A 21272-nucleotide genomic window follows, 5' to 3' on the forward strand; every position below is an offset into this window, starting at 1 on the left:
GTTTAGATTTAGAAGCTGCATCAGCCGACCAACCTCGCAGCCAAAGAGAACGCTGTGCAGCCACAACTAAGGCCATAGACTTGGAAGAAGCCCTCAGCAAATCGTATAAGGTATCTACCAAAAAGGCAGAACCCATCTCAATTTTAGCAACTTCTGTGTCTATAGAGGCTAAATCATCCGAAGTTCTATCTAAAACCCTCTAAGACCAGTGAAAACAGGACCTGGCCACCAACGAAGCATAAATGGCTGCCTGAACCACCAGAGCAGAAACATCTTTTTTTTTTTAGAACAGTCTCCATACTGAGATGGATCTTGAACATCCTTAAGAGCTGTACCACCATCCACTGGGACTGTATTCCACTTGGTAACAGTGGAGACCACTGCATCAACCACCGGAGGCCTGAGGAGAGACCTGTACTGATCAGGAACCAGACAGAAATGAACCATGGACCATGAAAGTCGGAATGGGGCATCTGGCACATCCCACTGTGCCTGGATAATATCCCTGTCTTGATGTATCGGAAAGGTCTTGCCATGTCTTCTAATACCCTTTACCAGAAGATCTACTTTACGGCCCTCTACGGCCGTGGATTCCTCTTCAAAATGTAAAGTAAACTAAAGAAATAGTTCCTGTAAATCTTCCTTGTGAAAAATTCTGTCCACCAAAGGGTCTTCACCAGGGAGTAGTGTCTTTGCACAAGGATCTACAGCACTGGTGTCCTCAGAAAACAGAGTGTCTTCCATAAAATCATCTTCTACAAGAGAGGGTATTTCCAGATCTGTGTCTGATATATGATCTTCCTCCAAATCCCAAGATATTCTAGGCCGTTTAAATGAGGCCCCAACTTCTCTGATAACCCAGAAGGAGTTGTGGAAAGAGGGCCTGATTTGTGCAAAAGAAAAGCCTTATACATCTGCAAAACAAATTCAGGAGGGAATCCTCCCTCAGGACCTCCTGTCTGCTCATCTACTGGCCCTGAAGCAGTTTCAGCTAAGCGTAACAGAACAGAAGCAGGCCGCTACTCAGCGACTGACCGTTGATCTAAAATGGCGGAGGTTCCTGCAGAAATGGAAGCCTGTGACCTACGGCCATCCAAATCCCACTGTGCAACAACTGTGGAGACCGATGTAGCTGCGGGCTCCGAAGGAACTGCAACGGGGTTTCTGTAGCGGTGACTTACATACACTGGCTGCTGTGAGCCCTTGGCGCTGAAATACAGGGCAACAATGGAGCTTTTCTGCCATAGCATTTTTTTTTTAAAACAGGAAAACCCCATCAGAGGAGCCGAACGCTACACACCTGGAGCTGTAAATTTAGTATTGCAGTAGCAAACAGCTGAGGCAGAGCTGCTCTACTCAGTCATGCCCTTTTTTTTTTTTTTGATGGAGATTTAAAAAATGTGGCTGTCTCTCCCAGTCCTCAAAACACTCTTCCCCCACAAAGGTTGAGGCTAGTGCATATCACCTGGGCCAGGCAGCTCCTGTTTGCACTAAAGTAAACCATGGGAGAAGGGGGGACCCAGCCACCCGAGTTTGACACCCCCGAGGCTTACAGAGAACACCCGCAGGTCTCAGCCTCTGATAAACACAAGCAACACCAGTGCACAGAAAAGAAACTTAAAGAGAAAAAAAGCATAAAACTTTCCCCTTGTTTTCTAATTAAATATTTGCTCCTTTTTTTTAACAGAGAAAAAGAGAGAAAAAAAATGAAGAGACTTAAGGCTCACCACCTTCTGGAGACTGAGAATACTGAATCTCTCTACCTATACAGGGCTCTTATTGGCTCTCTCGAGAGTCAGAGATTTCAGTCTTCACCTGTTGGAAAGCGTGCACAACCCATCAGTCACTTTCTGGGCCGGTCCGAAGGAACGCTAAGGAAGAGTATATTAATTTACAGTCCAATGGACAAAAACTCAGTGAAACAAGCAATAACACCAATATTCTAATTGTAACAAACTCCAACGAAAACAAGTTATTTCTATCCCATTTGCCGCATGATTTCTTCTTGGACTTGGAAGGCCTGAGAGAAGAACCACGCTTTTAATTGAGCCTTACATTGCAAATAATCAGTCTTCATCTTTAGTTCCAAAAGCAACAAATTCCACCACATTAGTGCCACAAATCTAAAGGATGATCATCGGTTTACTTCCATAACCAAGTGATGGCATAGTCTAATTTCTGACTGGCTATCTCAAGGATTACAATGGGATATATGGTAGTAATAAACTGATATGATAACCTGGTACTCGGAAAGCAACAATCAGGATTTTGTACTGTCCCCTCTCACTCATGCCACTTGCTCCACCCCAAATACCATACCCCATCCCCTAAAACTACCTCCTATAAACTGTCCCTCTCCATAAAACTACCCCCAACTTCTCCACCAACTTGTAAACTGCCCCCCCCCCCAAAAAAAAAAGAACACCACCCCACAAACTGCCTAGAAGGCAGCTCTAGTCTCAAGAATGGAGGATATATGGATGAAGTTTTTGTGCTGTAGACTTTCTGCATCTGGTAGGAGGCAGAAGATAAATGAACCCCCTCCACAAAATGTAATAATACATAAGTACATAAGTGTTGCCATACTGGGACAGACCGAAGGTCCATCAAGTCTAGTATCCTGTTTACAACAGTGGCCAATCCAGGTCACATACCTGGCAAAAAATCCCAAAACAGTACATTTTATGCTGCTTATCCTAGAAATAAGCAATGGATTTTCTCAGAGTCCATTTTAATAATGGTTTATGAACTTTTCTTTTAGAAAGCTATCCAAACCTTTTTTAAACCCTGCTAACTGCTTTTACTATATTCTCTAGCAACAAATTCCAGAGTTTAATTACACGTTGACTGAAGAAATATTCTCTGATTCATTTTAAATGTACTACTTTGTAGCTTCATTGCCTGCCCACTACTCCTAGTATTTTTGGAAAGAGTGAACAAGTGATTCACGTCTACCCGTTCCACTCCACTCATTATTTTATATACCCATCTCCCCTCAGTTGTTTTTTCTCCAAGCTGAAGAGCTCTAGTTGTTTCAACCTTTCCTTGTAGGGAAGTCATCCCATCCCCTTTACCATTTTTGTCACTCTTCTCTACACCTTTTCTAATTCCACTATATCTTTTTTGAGATGTGGTGATCAGAATTGCACACACTATTCAAGGTGCGGTCAAACCATGGAGTGATACAAAGGCATTATAACATCCTCATTTTTATTTTCCATTTCTTTTCTAATAATACCTAACATTCTATTTGCTTTCTTAGCTGCTGCTGCACAATGAGCAGAGGGCTTCAACATCAACGATGACACCTAGATCCCTTCTTGGTCAGTGACTCCTAATGTGGGACCTTGCATCACATAACTATAGTTTGGGTTCCTTTTTCCCCACATGCATCACTTTGCATATGCTCACATTAAACATCATCTGCCATTTGGATGTCCAGTCTCCCAAGGTCGTCTTGCAATTTTTCACAATCCTCTTGCAATTTAACAACTTTGAATAACTTTGTGTCATCAGCAAATATAATTACCTCGCTAGTTATTCCCATATCTAGATCATTTATATATATTAAAAGATAGCGGTCCCAACACATAACCCTGCGGAACCCCACTATCTACCCTTCTCCATTGATAATACTGACCATTTAACCCTACTCTCTGTTTTCTAACCTTTAACCAGTTTTTAATCCACAATAGAACACTACCTCCTATCCCATGACTTTCCAATTTCCTCTGGAGTCTTTCATGAGGTACTTTGTCAAATGCCTTTTGAAAATCCAGATACACAATATTGACCAGCTTACCTTTCTCCACATGTTTGTTCACCCTGGGAGAAGCAGCTCTAACAGATGCAGTATACATACACTGATTCACTGTAACACATTGTGATCTAAGGAAATGCATCTTTCAAATTGCCTTCATACAGAAAGCGCACACACACATATATACCAACACAATCACATATACACAGGTACACACAAATATGTACACTCCCTCTCCCCTCAATACACATTTGAATTCACAGTCAGAAGGGCTGGAAAGAATTCCATGAGCCATGCTATGCATGCTTTCCTCACTTCTCACTAGATTAAGGCAGGAGAGATTTAAGGGGCAAATATTACAATAGTAGGGGTGTGGCAAGTAAGGGCCGAGGCAGTTATTTGAGAACCTAGACTACAGCAGTGCCAACTTTTGCTGGCCAGGACTAATGTGTATCAGAAGCCCTTACTTCCAGCTTTGGGCCAGGTCTCAGTTGTACAGCAGTCTAACAGCAGAGGGTGCTAAAGGTCAGACTTAAGGATTGTTATATGTTGTTCTCAAAATGTTTTAACACCACAGATTAATTTACTACGCTCCTTTGTATGGGATGCCCTTTTTTTTCGCCTTTTCTTTAAGGAACATCTAACTTTTATTACGCTGTTTTTTCTTCTAGTCACTATGTGCCTTGCTCGACCTAGTCTGGTGATTTGGGGCCGTCAGTTGCCTTTCCCGCGCCCTTCCTTGTGTTTCCCTCAGATATGCCAGCTTACACCAATTCCTAGGGCCATTACATCCCCTTATATCTCCGCAGATCCCATACTTAAACTTTCCGCTGGGCTTCTGAACTGTCACTCGGTACGTCACAAATACTCTTTCAATCATGACCTCATCACTTTCAATAAGCTTGATCTTCTCTTCCTTATAGGTAATAAATAAAAAGAAAATAAAACATAGAAAAGAAAATAAGATGATATCTTTTTTATTGGACTTAATACATTTTTTTGATTAGCTTTCGAAAGTAACCCTTCTTCAGATCAGAAATAAGCACATGTTGATAAAAGTATATACAATCTATATTTCGCTGATCCTTCCTTTACTATGGTCGGACCACTCTCTAATCCTTTCTAGATATCAAGTTAAATCGATAATTTCCATACCTTCAACTAAACACATGCCCTATCGTGACTTACAAACTTTTAAGCTGACCTCATTACTGTTAAACTCAAATTTAAACTATGATTCTTTTACTGACCACTCCTTGATAGAACAAAGTCAGATATGGAGTAACGAGCTATCTATAGCACTTGAAACAGTTGCCCCACTGCAAGTCCGTACTGTTTCGACTCAGCTTAAAACACATGGAGGCATATTTTCAAAGCACTTAGCCTTCCAAAGTTCCATAGAAACTTATGGAACTTTGGAAGGCTAAGTGCTTTGAAAATATGTCTCATAGTTCTTGGTATAAACACGATCTCTAATGACAAACAACAACTCTGCCAGGCAGAGAGGAAATGGTGCCATCATCCTTCACCCACCAATTTATCTATTTACAAGAGTATGGCACATCTTACAAACTTGCTGTTTCAATGGTAAACATGAATTACTATTCCGACCTAATAAGGCACCAAACACTTTTATTCTCTATAAGACATTGAAATCTTTGACCACTTTCAAATCTAAAGAGGTGAATCGGATGCACATTCCCTCAACGCAGGCTTTGGCTACTCATTTTTTGACCAATGTCCATACTTGACAGGGTAGTCTTCCTTCTGCTCCCTATTTGAAACTTTCCTCTCTCTCTTTAGATGATGCAATTGTACCATGTAGCAGTCCTAGTCATTTTAATATGCCAACCAAAGCTGAATTAGGCCATTCTTATTGCCACTATGAGGACAAAAGCAGCACCTACTGATTCGATTCTGTTTGCTCTGCTTAAGTGCTCACTGTTTATCCATGCTATTATCATTCAAGGCCTGCCTTAGGGCTAATCCCAGAGTTTTGGAAACATGCCACTACTCAACCAAAGTTTAAAGATGTTTCTGGCATGACCAACGACCTCAATAATTATCAGCCGGTTGCTAACCTTCCTTTTACATTGAAGATTGTAGAAAGCGAATGCTACATACCTGTAGAAGGTATTCTCCGAGGACAGCAGGCTGATTGTTCTCACTGATGGGTGACGTCCACGGCAGCCCCTCCAATCGGAATCTTCACTAGCAAAAGCCTTTGCTAGCCCTCGCGCGCCGATGCGCACCGTCTTCCCACCCGAACCGGCTCGTGCCGGCCAGTCTCATATGTAGCAAGACAAAGACTAGGGAAGACACAACTCCAAAAGGGGAGGCGGGCGGGTTTGTGAGAACAATCAGCCTGCTGTCCTCGGAGAATACCTTCTACAGGTATGTAGCATTCGCTTTCTCAGAGGACAAGCAGGCTGCTTGTTCTCACTGATGGGGTATCCCTAGCCCCCAGGCTCACTCAAAACAACAACCATGGTCAATTGGGCCTCGCAACGGCGAGGACATAACTGAGATTGACCTAACAATTTATCCAACTAACTGAGAGTGCAGCCTGGAACAGAAAAAACATGGGCCTAGGGGGGTGGAGTTGGATCCTAAACCCCGAACAGATTCTGAAGCACTGACTGCCCGAACCGACTGTCGCGTCGGGTATCCTGCTGCAGGCAGTAATGAGATGTGAATGTGTGGACAGATGACCATGTCGCAGCTTTGCAAATCTCTTCAATAGTGGCTGACTTCAAGTGGGCTACCGACGCTGCCATGGCTCTAACATTATGAGCCGTGACATGACTCTCAAGAGCCAGCCCAGCCTGGGCGTAAGTGAAGGAAATGCAATCTGCTAGCCAATTGGATATGGTGCGTTTCCCCACAGCCACTCCCCTCCTGTTGGGATCAAAAGAAACAAACAATTGGGCGGACTGTCTGTTGGGCTGTGTCCACTCCAGATAGAAGGCCAATGCTCTCTTGCAGTCCAATGTGTGCAGCTGACGTTCAGCAGGGCAGGAATGAGGACGGGGAAAGAATGTTGGCAAGACAATTGACTGGTTCAGATGGAACTCCGACACAACCTTTGGCAAGAACTTAGGGTGAGTGCGGAGGACTACTCTGTTATGATGAAATTTTGTGTAAGGAGCCTGGGCTACCAGGGCCTGAAGCTCACTGACTCTACGAGCTGAAGTAACTGCCACCAAGAAAATGACCTTCCAGGTCAAGTACTTCAGATGGCAGGAGTTCAGTGGCTCAAAAGGAGGTTTCATCAGCTGGGTGAGAACGACAATGAGATCCCATGACACTGTAGGAGGCTTGACAGGGGGCTTTGACAAAAGCAAACCTCTCATGAAGCGAACAACTAAAGGCTGTCCTGAGATCGGCTTACCTTCCACATGGTAATGGTATGCACTGATTGCACTAAGGTGAACCCTTACATAGTTGGTCTTGAGACCAGACTCAGACAACTGCAGAAGGTATTCAAGCAGGGTCTGTGTAGGACAAGAGCGAGGATCTAGGGCCTTGCTGTCACACCAGACGGCAAACCTCCTCCATAGAAAGAAGTAACTCCTCTTAGTGGAATCTTTCCTGGAAGCAAGCAAGATGCAGGAGACACCCTCTGACAGACCCAAAGAGGCAAAGTCTACGCTCTCAACATCCAGGTCGTGAGAGCCAGAGACCGGAGGTTGGGATGCAGAAGCGCCCCTTCGTCCTGTGTGATGAGGGTCGGAAAACACTCCAATCTCCACGGTTCTTCGGAGGACAACTCCAGAAGAAGAGGGAACCAGATCTGACGCGGCCGAAAAGGAGCAATCAGAATCATGGTGCCTCGGTCTTGCTTGAGTTTCAACAAAGTCTTCCCCACCAGAGGTATGGGAGGATAAGCATACAGCAGACCCTCCCCCCAGTCCAGGAGGAAGGCATCCGATGCCAGTCTGCCGTGGGCCTGAAGCCTGGAACAGAACTGAGGGACTTTGTGGTTGGCTCGAGAGGCGAAGAGATCTACCAAGGGGGTGCCCCACACCTGGAAGATCTGTCGCACTACACGGGAATTGAGCGACCACTCGTGAGGTTGCATAATCCTGCTCAACCTGTCAGCCAGACTGTTGTTTACGCCTGCCAGATATGTGGCTTGGAGCACCATGCCGTGACGGCGAGCCCAGAGCCACATGCTGACGGCTTCCTGACACAGGGGGCGAGATCCGGTGCCCCCCTGCTTGTTGATGTAATACATGGCAACCTGGTTGTCTGTCTGAATTTGGATAATTTGGTGGGACAGCCGATCTATGAAAGCCTTCAGAGCGTTCCAGACCGCTCGTAACTCCAGGAGATTGATCTGCAGATCGCGTTCCTGGAGGGACCAGCTTCCTTGGGTGTGAAGCCCATTGACATGAGCTCCCCACCCCAGGAGAGACACATCCGTAGTCAGCACTTTTTGTGGCTGAGGAATTTGGAAAGGACGTCCCAGAGTCAGATTGGACCAAATCGTCCACCAATACAGGGATTTGAGAAAACTCGTGGACAGGTGGATCACGTCTTCTAGATCCCCAGCAGCCTGAAACCACTGGGAAGCTAGGGTCCATTGAGCAGATCTCATGTGAAGGCGGGCCATGGGAGTCATATGAACTGTGGAGGCCATGTGGCCCAGCAATCTCAACATCTGCCGAGCTGTGATCTGCTGGGACGCTCGCACCCGCGAGACGAGGGACAACAAGTTGTTGGCTCTCGCCTCTGGGAGGTAGGCACGAGCCGTCCGAGAATCCAGCAGAGCTCCTATGAATTCGAGTCTCTGCACTGGAAGAAGATGGGACTTTGGATAATTTATCACAAACTCCAGTAGCTCCAGGAGGCGAATAGTCATCTGCATGGACTGCAGAGCTCCTGCCTCGGATGTGTTCTTCACCAGCCAATCGTCGAGATATGGGAACACGTGCACTCCCAGCCTGCGAAGTGCCGCTGCTACTACAGCCAAGCACTTCGTGAACACTCTGGGCGCAGAGGCGAGCCCAAAGGGTAGCACACAGTACTGGAAGTGACGTATGCCCAGCTGAAATCGCAGATACTGTCTGTGAACTGGCAGTATCGGGATGTGCGTGTAGGCATCCTTCAAGTCCAGAGAGCATAGCCAATCGTTTTCCTGAATCATGGGGAGAAGGGTGCCCAGGGAAAGCATCCTGAACTTTTCTTTGACCAGATATTCGTTCAGGGCCCTTAGGTCTAGGATGGGACGCATCCTCCCTGTTTTCTTTTCCACAAGGAAGTACCTGGAATAGAATCCCAGCCCTTCCTGCCCGGATGGCACGGGCTCGACCGCATTGGCGCTGAGAAGGGCGGAGAGTTCCTCTGCAAGTACCTGCTTGTGTTGGAAGCTGTAAGACTGAGCTCCCGGTGGACAATTTGGAGGTTTGGAGGCCAAATTGAGGGTGTATCCTTGCCGGACTATTTGAAGAACCCACTGATCGGAGGTTCTGAGAGGCCACCTTTGGTGAAAAGCTTTCAACCTCCCTCCGACTGGCAGGTCGCCCGGCACTGACACTTGGATGTCGGCTATGCTCTGCTGGAGCCAGTCAAAAGCTCGTCCCTTGCTTTTGCTGGGGAGCCGAGGGGCCTTGCTGAGGCGCACGCTGCTGACGAGAGCGAGCGCGCTGGGGCTTAGCCTGGGCCGCAGGCTGTCGAGAAGGAGAATTGTACCTACGCTTACCAGAAGAGTAGGGAACAGTCCTCCTTCCCCCCAAAAATCGTCTACCTGTAGAGGTAGAAGCTGAAGGCTGCCGGCGGGATAAATTGTCGAAAGCGGTATCCCGCTGGTGGAGCTGCTCTACCACCTGCTCGACTTTTTCTCCAAAAATGTTATCTGCACGGCAAGGCGAGTCCGCAATCCGCTGCTGGAGTCTATTCTCTAGGTCGGAGGCATGCAGCCATGAGAGTATGCGCATCACCACACCTTGAGCAGCGGCCCTGGACGCAACATCAAAGGTGTCATACACCCCTCTGGCTAGGAATTTTCTGCATGCCTTCAGCTGCCTGACCACCTCCTGAAAAGGCTTGGCTTGCTCAGTGGGGAGCTTGTCCACCAAGCCCGCCAACTGCTGCACATTGTTCCGCATGTGTATGCTCGTGTAGAGCTGGTAAGACTGAATTTTGGCCACGAGCATAGAGGAATGGTAGGCCTTCCTCCCAAAGGAGTCTAAGGTTCTAGAGTCCTTGCCCGGGGGCGCCGAAGCATGCTCCCTAGAACTCTTAGCCTTCTTTAGGGCCAAATCCACAACTCCAGAGTCGTGAGGCAACTGAGTGCGCATCAGCTCTGGGTCCCCATGGATCCGGTACTGGGACTCGATCTTCTTGGGAATGTGGGGATTACTTAGAGGCTTGGTCCAGTTCGCCAGCAATGTCTTTTTGAGGACATGATGCATGGGTACTGTGGATGCTTCCTTAGGTGGAGAAGGATAGTCCAGGAGCTCAATCATTTCAGCCCTGGGCTCGTCCTCCACAACCACCGGGAAGGGGATGGCCGTAGACATCTCCCGGACAAAGGAAGCGAAAGACAGACTCTCGGGCGGAGAAAGCTGCCTTTCAGGAGAGGGAGTGGGATCCGAAGGAAGGCCATCAGACTCCTCGTCAGAGAAATATCTGATGTCCTCCTCCTCCTCCCACGAGGCCTCACCATCGGTATCATACACAAGTTCACGAACCTGTGTCTGAAGCCGTGCCCGGCTCGACTCCGTGGAACCACGTCCACGATGGGAGCGTCGAGAGGTAGACTCCCTCGCCCGCACCGGCGAAGCTCCCTCCGCCGACGTCGTCGGGGAGCCTTCCTGGGAGGCTACCGCAGTCGGTACCGCAAGCGGCACCGATGTTGGAGACCTCACCCCGGGCAAGGGGCCAGCCGGCGCCTCACTCGACGGTACCGGTGGTGCAAGCACCCCCGGTCCCGGAGGGGAAGGGCGCAACAGCTCTCCCAGGATCTCTGGGAGAACGGCCCGGAGACTCTCGTGCAGAGCGGCTGTGGAGAAAGACATGGAAGCCGATGCAGGTGTCGATGTCAGAGTCTGTTCCGGGCGTGGAGGCTGTTCCGGGCTGTCCAGAGTGGAGCGCATCGACACCTCTTGAACAGAGGGTGAGCGGTCCTCTCGGTGCCAATGCCTGCTGGGTGCCGACTCCCTCGGCGACCCAGAGCTCTCGGTGCCGACACGGGAAGGGGACCGGTGTCGATGCTTCTTCGACTTCTTGGGACGAAGCATGTCACCGGAGCTTCCCGGCACCGACGAGGAGGACGTAGAATCCAGCCGTCGCTTCCTCGGGGCCGAGGCCGAAGAAGGTCGGTCTCGGGGGGGCTGTACCGCAGGAGCCCTCAGGGTAGGGGGAGACCCACCCGAAGGCTCACCGCCACCAGCAGGGGAATGGACAGCCCTCACCTGCACTCCAGACGAAGCACCACCGTCCGACGACATCAGCAGACGAGGAGGTCCCGGTACCACAGACGCCGACGCAGCCTTCCGAAGTCTCAGCCCCGATGCAGAGGGTCGATGCCTCGATGCAATCGTGGCCGAGGATGAAGGTCTGGACGGTGGCGACGTCGATGCACTCGATACTCCCGGTGCCGATGCCGACGAAGAGCCCGAGAACAAAACGTTCCACTGGGCCAATCTCGCTACCTGAGTCCACTTTTGTAAAAGAGAGCACAGACTACAGGCCTGCGGGCGGTGCCCAGCCCCCAGACACTGAAGACACGATGCGTGTCTATCAGTGCGCGAGATTACCCGGGCGCACTGGGTGCACTTCTTGAAGCCGCTGGGAGACTTCAATGTCATGGGCGGAAAAATCGCACTGGCGAGATCAAAACTCGTAATGGCGAAGATGGCACCACAAAAAAGGGGAAGAAAAACTTCGAACCGAGGCCTAAAAAGGGCCTACCCCGACGACGAAAGAAAACTTCACGGGGCAAAAACTAGAAATATAGGAAGGGGAACAGACCGAAAAGGTCTCCTTCCGAATGTTTTTTTTTGTTTTTTTCTTTAGCGAAGTCCAAAAAAGACACGCGAGGTCGACTTTCGGGGCGCGAACGGCGTAAACACGACCGTACCGAGCGCGGACAAAAGAAGACTGGCCGGCACGAGCCGGGTGGGAAGACGGCCGCGCATGCGCGGTGCGCATCGGCGCGCGAGGGCTAGCAAAGGCTTTTGCTAGTGAAGATTCCGATTGGAGGGGCTGCCGTGGACGTCACCCATCAGTGAGAACAAGCAGCCTGCTTGTCCTCGGAGAAGCAGTAGTACATTCTCTGTTTCTTGAATTTATTTCTAAAACCTCAGTTCTTCATCCCAATCAAAATGCATTTAGGAAGCACCACACTACTGAAACTTTTTTGTTGGGTAGTACAACATTTCTTTATCTTGTATATGATCGTAAATCAGTTCTCCTTCTTTCACTGGATCTTTCATCTGCCTTTGATCTTGTTGATCATTCCATTCTATTATATTGTCTTTATTCTATCGATATTTCTGACACTGCTTTAGATTGGTTTACTTCTTTTCTCACAGACAGAACGTATACTGTAACCTTCAGTGACGCCACATCCAAACCTTTTAAACTTGGAGTGGGTGTTCCTCAAGGATCCCTTCTTTCACTAACACTTTTTAACATTTTTCTAACTCCTCTCCTAACTTTGGCTCAAACTCCTGGATTGACGATGAATGTTTATGCAGATGATATCCAACTACTCTACACTTTAGACACTTGTACTTCTGCTGAACTTTCTATATTGAACCACAAGGTTACTGCAATTACAGACTGGTTGTGTGACCATAATCTTGCTTTAAATCCTAGGAAATCCAAAGTTGTTCTTTTTTCCAGAACAGCGAACACACCTTTGTCATTCTTCTCTCTGAGATTCCAGTATCTCATGTGGACACTGTCCGCATTTTAGGGGGGTCCTATTAGACTATGAACTTTCTTTCCATTCTCAAATCTCGCGGGTGGTTTGTAGTTGTTTTTATAAACTTCCGTTTCATTCGTTCAATACAATTTTTGATTTTGCCTCCAGAACTCAATATTCTTGATCCATTCGTTGGTCATAATGCAACTAGATTACTGTAATTTCTTATACCAAGGACTTAAGAGTCAAAGAACTACTATGCCTCCAGATCATCCAAAATACTTTAATCTGGCTGACAGCAAAGGTCAGGAAATCACATCACCGCTTCTCAAAGATGCACACTGGCTATCTGTAACTCATCATATTACCTATAAGAATCCTGTTACTTGTTTTCAAAACTCTATCTTCTAATAAACCGTTATACCTTTCCTGGCTCCTAGTTCCTTACTGTCCAAGCAGGACGTTAAGATCCGCTTAACAGAATCAACTTGTTATTCCTAGCTATATTAATTCATGAACACATGAGAGATTCTATATTTTCAGTACAAGGACCACGGCTTCTGGAATGCCCTTCCTCGTTCATTAAGATTACAATATCCTGCCTCTGGAATGCCCGTCCTTCATTCATTAAGATTACAATCTATCAAATTTTAAAACTGATCTTAAAAATTACCTATTCGCTGATGCCTATTAATAATACTAATCTTTGCGCATGGATCGGAGCTAGCTTGATAGTTGCAGAGCTATTCTATCCCACCTACTTTACTATCGTGAATGTAGTTCTTCTCCTATTGGCCTTATTGTGTCATGTCCCTTAGTTTATGTTTCACTTTTTCTTTGTCGTCTCTTCCTTTCTTACTATATTAGATTGTAAACCATCATGAAGGCTTCCATAGGGCAGGGTAGCAAATATTTAATACATTTGGAACTATAAGATGTTAGTCCACTTAAATTGTGGGATATGCTGCAACCCACGGAAAGCATGCTATGTCCCACTGTCAATTCCCCACTATTTGTTATTTCAATACTCAGTTGCCTTATTGATGTTCATACTACTATTATCAGAGCTTTTTAATTCAAACAAATAATTTGAGAAATCAGTAGACATGTAACATGACAGGGAGTGACACTGCAGATCTTATGGTTTGAACAAAGGAGGCATTATTTCTTACCAAAATCAGACAGCCTGAGTAACTGAAAAAATACTGCACTATATGTTGTGATGGCTGCACTGAACACAACAGATAAACATGGTTACATAAAGGATTAAAAAAAAACATCTAGGAAGATGGTGGAATGAGAGGAAAACATTACCTTGGATGACAGTCTGTTTAAAAAGCTCTTCTTTTAGATGGGGCAGGAAGCAGTCTATCCTTTCCCAGGTGATCTCCCAGAGGTCAGAGTACCCAGTGTGGGAATCTGCACTGTGGAAAATTCCAGCTGTATCCATCACCAGCAGCATGTTTTTCAGGGACTCTGGTATCGCCTCAAGCTGGACACCATGCAGAGAAAGGAGACAGAAAAAAAACTAAATGAAAATGGCATATTTTACTAAAGTCAAACAGATCCAGCTATAAGATAATCTGTAAAACCACTATTTCTCACCTGTAACAGGTGATTTTGTAGACCACTCATTGATCAAGCATACAAGAGTATATGACATCACCAGGAAGGAACAGCTCTTTCAAAGCTCAGCCCATAATTTAAGGTTCTGAGCTTGTGGCCCTTCCTTAATGTAGCAGTCTCCTCAGTGCCTGAGTTAGTTCCAAAGCTCAAGAATCAAAAATACAACTCTAGGAGGATTATGTGCTTGATCATACCTGCTGTCTGCAGAAAACATCTGTTAAAGGTGAGCAAAAATGCTTTACAACTGACAAGCAGGACTAGTCAGGCACACAAATGGGTGAATCACAAGCTCAAGGCTGCTCATCTATTATAATAATTTGCACCTCCAACGTTCTGAAGCTGACTGCTAGGAAGTTGAAGCCCGGTTCGTAATGTCTGAAGCCTTCTGGTGATGTCACCGTATTGCCTGGGAAACTGCGACGCGTCTCAAGCACGTGTGCTACGAGTTCACACCACCATCTCCATCCCCTCCCAGTTCAGCAGTCTGGCCCCACCTGCCCTCCCCTTCCGAATTGCAGGACGCCCCCCTCCTTCCACTCCCCTCCGAGTTCCACGCCCCCCCGCCTCCCTCCCTCGAAGTGCAAGCAGGACCTGTCTTCCGGCAGCCCCTCGCCTTTCTGCATGCCGACTCTAATTTAAAAATTGTTACCTCGGGGTCCGGCGTCAGCATTGAAGGCGAGCGGCGCTTCACACTGCCTTCCCATCTGTCTGAGCTCTGCCTCTGATCCAGCCCTTCCAGAAACAGGAACTGAGGGCGGGACCAGAGGCAGAGCTCAGACAAATGGGAAGGCAGTCTGTAGCGCCACTCGCCTTCAATGCTGACGCCAGACCCCGAGGTAACAATCTTTTAAATTACAGCCGGCACGCAGGAAGGCGAGGGGCTGCCGGAGGACAGGTCCTGCTTGCACTTTGAGGGAGGGAGGCACGGGGGCGTTGAACTCAGAGAGGAGTGGAGGGAGGGGGCGTCTTGCAACTTGAAGGGGGGGCATCCTGCAACTTGATGGGGGGGGGGCGTCCTGCAACTTGAAGGGGAGGGGGGCCGTGGAACTCGAAGGGCAGCGGAAGGGGGCCTGGAACTTGGAGGAGATGGAGGGAGGAGGGCTGGAATCTGGACGACAGAGAGGGACAGAGGGAGGGAGTGGGCCATGGAACTCGGAGGGGAGGGGGGCTGGAACTCGGACGACAGGGAGAGAGGCAGGTAGGGAGGGGGGCATGGAACCTTGCTAGTGCCTGTTTCATTCCTCTTCAAAACGGGCCTCTTTTACTAGTTTTGTTATGAAACGTCCATGAGCTCAGTCAACAAGAAGATGTGAGCAATGCAGCGTTACAAGGACAGGCTGGCCAGTACAGCTCCATCAAATGCACCGTCTCTATTATGAAACTGTTTAAACAGTAGTATGAAATAATAGTACGACGTAAGATCATATCACTGCTCTGGCTATGTTATCCACTGAAGCAGACTTCAGGAGAACCATGTTTGCCAGCAATAGCTCCAATTTGGTGAAATTTCACCATACTGGTTAGAGGAGTACTAGTATGTTAATAAAATAATTGGATGTAGGACACTTGCCAATTTGCCAAGGTAAGTTTCTTTACCGAATACCAATTATGTGAGGATTGAAGGAGAGAAATGGCTGTGTACAGTATCTGGAGGACTCGGTTCTTTTTGAAGTAGTGAGCGCTCATCAGCACTCCAAAGTATGGAAGGCTTTCTTAGGCGGATTTTTTTTTTTTAAAGATTTACGGCAACATGTAGGGAGCACAATGTCTTTATTGATGTAAAATGTGTGACCATTTTTGGCAAGAACTTAGGATGAATACAAAGAAACACCCTGTTGTGATGAAATTAAATAAATGGTTCATAAGTAACTAAGGCCTGAAATTTACTTATTCCTCTGGATGAGGTTAACTGCTACTAGAAAGAGCACTTTTCTAGGTAACATGCTGAGTGAGGATGACTTCATTGATTTAAGTGGTGCTTTCATGTTTAAAGAGTTTTAATATATTTATTAATGGTTTAGAGATGGAAGTAACTAGTGAGGTAATTAAATTTGCTGACGACACAAAATTATTCAAAGTTGTTAAATCAAAAGAGGATTGTGAAAAATTACAAGAGGACCTTTCAAGACTGGGCATCCAAATGGCAGATGATGAGATTGTAAGCTCTTTGAGCAGGGACTGTCTTTCTTCTATGTTTGTACAGCGCTGCGTACGCCCTGTAGCGCTATAGAAATGCTAAATAGTAGTAGTAGTAATGTGAGCAAGTGCAAAGTGATGCATGTGGGAAAGAGGAACCTGAACTATAACTACGTAATGCAAGATTCCACATAAGAAGTCAATGACCAGGAGAGGGATCTAGGTGTCATTGTTGATACGTTGAAAACTTCTGCTCAGTGTTATAATGCCTTTATATCACTCCATGGTGCGACCGCATCTCGAATATTTTGTGCAATTCTGGTCACCGCATCTCAAAAAAGATATAGTGGAATTAGAAAAGGTACAGAGAAGGGTGACAAAAATGATAAAGGGGATGGGATGATTTCCCTATGAGGAAAGGCTAAAGCGGCTAGGGCTCTTCAGCTTGGAGAAGAGATGGCTGAGGGGAGATATGATAGAGGTCTATAAAATAATGAGTGGAATGGAATGGGTAGACGTGAATCGCTTGTTTAATCTTTCCCAAAATACTAGGACTAGGGGGCACGCAATGAAGATACAAAGTAGTAAGTTTAAAACAAATCAGAGAAAATATTTCTTCACTTAATGTGTAAATAAACTCTAGAATTCATTGCCAGAGAATGTAGTAAAAGCAGTTAGCTTAGCAGGGTTTCAAAAAGGTTTGGCCAGCTTTCTAAAAGAAAAGTCCATAAGCCATTATTAAAATGACTTGGGGAAAATCCACTGCTTATTTCTAAGATAAGCAGCATAAAATGTATTGTATTGTTTTGGGATCTTGCCAGGTACTTGTGGCCTGGACTGGCCACCGCTGGAAACAGGATGCTGGGCTTGATGGACCTTTGGTCTGTCCCAATATGGCAATACTTATGTACTTATTTGCTATACTGCATTTCATAAAATAAAGTAGTCTACAAAATAAAATCCAGATTAAAGAAAGGAATGCCGGTAAATCAAAAAGAAAGAAAAAAAGAAGCACTAGTGGCCACCATTCTCTGTTAGCAAGGACATCCTAAAAATTTCTATTCATAGTAATGGGAGAACTGTGACTAAAAAAAAAAAAAGTGTCTCTTCAAGCCTGCCTAAGAAGGCCCCCAAGAAAAAAAAGTCTGGCTGGCTGGTTGAGTCAAATCTGCTTCTAGCAACTGGGGGAATATACAAAACATGATCATTTTGGGAGTGGAGTGAGTGAGACAGGGAATAAGGAATAAGCAAGAAGGATGAAGAAAATGGAACATCCTTAAAGAAAGCATTGTAGACTAAAAGAAGAAACTTGAATTTAATCCAACAGGAAATAGGTAGCCAGTAGTTGTGGAACAGAAGTTATTCTTATCAGATCTTCTCATACCTTATGCTCCACAACATACATATGTTCTTTAAAATAGACACCATATGTGGCTTGATTTTCTTCACAATATTTGCTTTAGAGTACAGTAGCCGTACCCTCTCTCTGAAATGCCCTTTCCCTCTATTAAGACAGAACCAACATATCAAATGGTTAAACACAACCTAAAAGCTTATCTGTTTATTCAAGTCTTTTTTAACAAAAATGAGACTTTGTGCACTTTTCTGCATCCCACTTATACAGTGCATTCCTTGCCTCTTTGGTACTTTCCTTCCTTTTTGCTCCTAATCCCCTGTGAAATTGTACATTTTATCTTTTGGTTTTTTCTAGTGTTTTCCCTTCTATTTTCTTTTGTTTGTTTTATTTTGTCTTGACATTTTATTAAGCTTATTACCCAATTTTAACTGACATTGTCAACCGCTCAGATATTTTATAATGACTGCTGTATATAAAAATGAATATGAACTTGAACTAGACAGAACTGCAATAACCAATCCATGATGTAGTCAAAGCATGAGAAAGAAAATATAATACTGGAATATCTAGATAAGATTTTAGACAATGCAAATGACCAAAAGGAAGACTGAACCAAGCAAATACTTGGGATACAAAAGCTGACTGACAGTCAATGATGACTCCCAAATATTTAAAGACTGTGAGCAAAAACAAGAGAGCTGGAAAGAGGTGCAAAATAAAGGCGTGAAGGTCTCCCAGTAAGCCATACAGCCACTTGAGAGGGATTAAGTGCGAGGTGGCTATCATATAGCCAGCTGGATACAGCCTCTAGACAAGCATTCACAGGTAAGTATGGGTACGGCGCAATTTTCAAGTTCAGTGCAGAGCAGATGATTAGTTCTAGAAGCACTTTGTCCCTGATGAAGCTTTACAAAGAGCAATGTAAAAGGGAAAAGTAAAGCTAAGTGACTTCATATCCATTTGGTTGCTCCTGTACAAATTGTAGTCAAGGAGTGTCGTTGAAAGTGTTGAACTATAAATAGCAAATCATGGTGCAGTTTTTGAAAATATTAAAAACATAAAAATTGAAGAAACTAACAATAGATAATACAAAACTGACAACTGAAAAATTTGGAGGTTTTTTGACCAATGATAATACTGGAGTCTATGATATGCCGGCACTAAGAGATCATACTTGCTGCCAAGCCATGACTTTTGAGGTCTTTTTCCTCCATTAATTGAATTCAAGTATTTTATTTTTGTTACATTTGTACCCTGCGCTTTCCCACTCATAGCAGGTTCAATGCGGCTTACATATTATATACAGGTACTTATTTGTACCTGTGGCAATGGAGGGTTAAGTGACTTGCCCAGAGTCACAAGGAGCTGCCTGTACCTGCAGTGGGAATCAAACCCAGTTCCCCAGGACCAAAGTCCACCATGCTAACCACTAGGCCACTCCTCCACTCCACATGATTCACAGTGAGAATGAAGAGCTTTTAAGTCGTTAGTTAATCTTTCAGTTTTGGATGTTGTTGACACACGTGATTTTTGCTGAATTAGTGTCTAGGAATTCTTTGAACAGAGGTTTTCTGGATAACCACAATGAAGCGTGAGATAAATTTACATATACTGAAGACCCACTGCATGCAAATTTATCTCACAAAAATTCACACTGTATATGCGGAAATCCTGACTGGCCAGGTCTTTAGTAGAGGATTGAGAAATTGTGCTAGTTTAATTTAATTTGAAAATTTATATTCCGCCTCACTCTGGAAGCTCCAAGTGGATTATAGCAAGAATCATCTATTATAGCAGTCTGTCTTGCAAATTATGATGCTATTGTGTGCAGTCAGCTGATCTTGGTGCAGATGGGGGTCCTCTTTCTTTTCTAGACAAGCAGAAACTTCTTCTCTGCTTCATAATGTTTAGAAGCCAGTTCAGATACAAGACAACAGACTACAATGCTTACTATCAGCTTGGTTGTGGCCAGAGCCTAAATAAATCAAATATTTAGAATGGGTATTGAAGTTCTAGATCTTTCTTCAACACTGCAGGCTGAGGCAGAACCCTGACTTCAGTTGGAACATACCACAAGAGTCAATAAAAATAGTAGGGGAACAGAACACACATGCATGGAGAAATTCTTCTTACCTGTTAATTTTCTTTCCTTTAGTTCTACCAGACCAGTCCAGAACTTATGAAATTGTGCCTGTCAGCCAGCAGATTGGAGAAAGAGATTCCAGAGTTCTGGGCTCCACCTTATAAGGGCACTGTACAGCTTCAGATGTTCAGTTTTAGAATGATAAAGAAGTAGCAAACCCCTCCGAGAAAAAGTACATTGGCTCCCTATCAAAGAACATATCGCCTTCAAAATCTGCACCATGGTTCATAACATTATCTATGGCGAAGCCCCAGGATATATGACAGGGCTCATAGACCTGCCAACCAGAAACACAATCAGATCAACAAGAACATACCTAAACCTTCACTACCCAAGCTGCAAAGGACTCAAATACAAATCAACTTACGCAACCAGCTTTTCCTATATAAGCCCACAACTATGGAATGGACTACCAAAAGCAGTGAAAACAATATACGACCATCTGAATTTCAGGAAATCACTAAAAACCTACCTATTCAAAAAAGTATACATAACTGACATAACCTAAAATCCTGAACCCTGCTACACAACTATATAAAGTAACTAATGGACCTAACGCAATCTTCTCCTCTCTACGATTCCCAAGTGTGTCTGTAACACATGTTCTCTACCGGCTTGGCGTACGCCTACGTTATTATATAAGCCACATTGAGCCTGCAAATAGGTGGGAAAATGTGGGATACAAATGTAACAAATAAAATAAAATAATTTGCTTTCCTTGAAATGACATACATAATAAACTCTAAACAGCAACTCTGAAAACATGAGAAGAAACTTTATTCGTTGGAAAAACATTGAAAGTGTATATTCAAACAAGAAAGATGTGCAACAATTTCTGGATTGGTGTAAAAGAAAGAAAATTAACCAGTAAGAATAATTTCTCCTTCCTTAGCATCTTTGCCAGACAAGTCCAGAACTTGTAGGATGTAGCAAAGCAAGCTTTAAGAAAGGTGGGGAATTTACAATGCTTATCTGAGGACCTCAGACCCAAACAAAGCTTCTGCCTGTGCTGCCAAGTCAACTCTATAATGCTTTGCAAAAATGTGAAGTGAAGACTAGGTAGCTGCTTTACAAATATTCATAGGAGTTACTGCCCATGATTTTGCCCAAGAACCAGCTATCGCTCTAGTTGTGAGAGCCCAAAAACCTTGAGGGGGTTGTTTACCTTTTAGAATATATACCAATGAAATAATTTCCCTAAGCCAATGAGATACAGCAGGTTTTAGATGCTGTTTTATCTTTCTTCGGGCCCTCCAAAAGAATAAATCTATAAGATCATCTAAAACCACTGGTCCCTTCTAAATACCTAAAAAGGACCTAACATATATTGAGCAAATGTAGCACTTTAAATTCTTCACCGTAATCATCTCTGAAA

General features: G+C 45.0%; 1 protein-coding gene across 1 annotated transcript in view; it reads right to left on the reverse strand.

Annotated features, from left to right (window-relative positions):
• Window positions 1-21272, reverse strand: part of GBF1 (golgi brefeldin A resistant guanine nucleotide exchange factor 1) — a 573313-nt gene that overhangs the window by 20701 nt on the left and 531340 nt on the right. The window contains 1 exon segment of the mRNA XM_030203372.1: window positions 13950-14127. Coding sequence (XP_030059232.1) covers window positions 13950-14127 — 178 coding nt within the window.

This window comes from Microcaecilia unicolor, chromosome 5 (assembly GCF_901765095.1).
Source record: "Microcaecilia unicolor chromosome 5, aMicUni1.1, whole genome shotgun sequence".
In the NCBI taxonomy this organism is placed as follows: domain Eukaryota; kingdom Metazoa; phylum Chordata; class Amphibia; order Gymnophiona; family Siphonopidae; genus Microcaecilia; species Microcaecilia unicolor.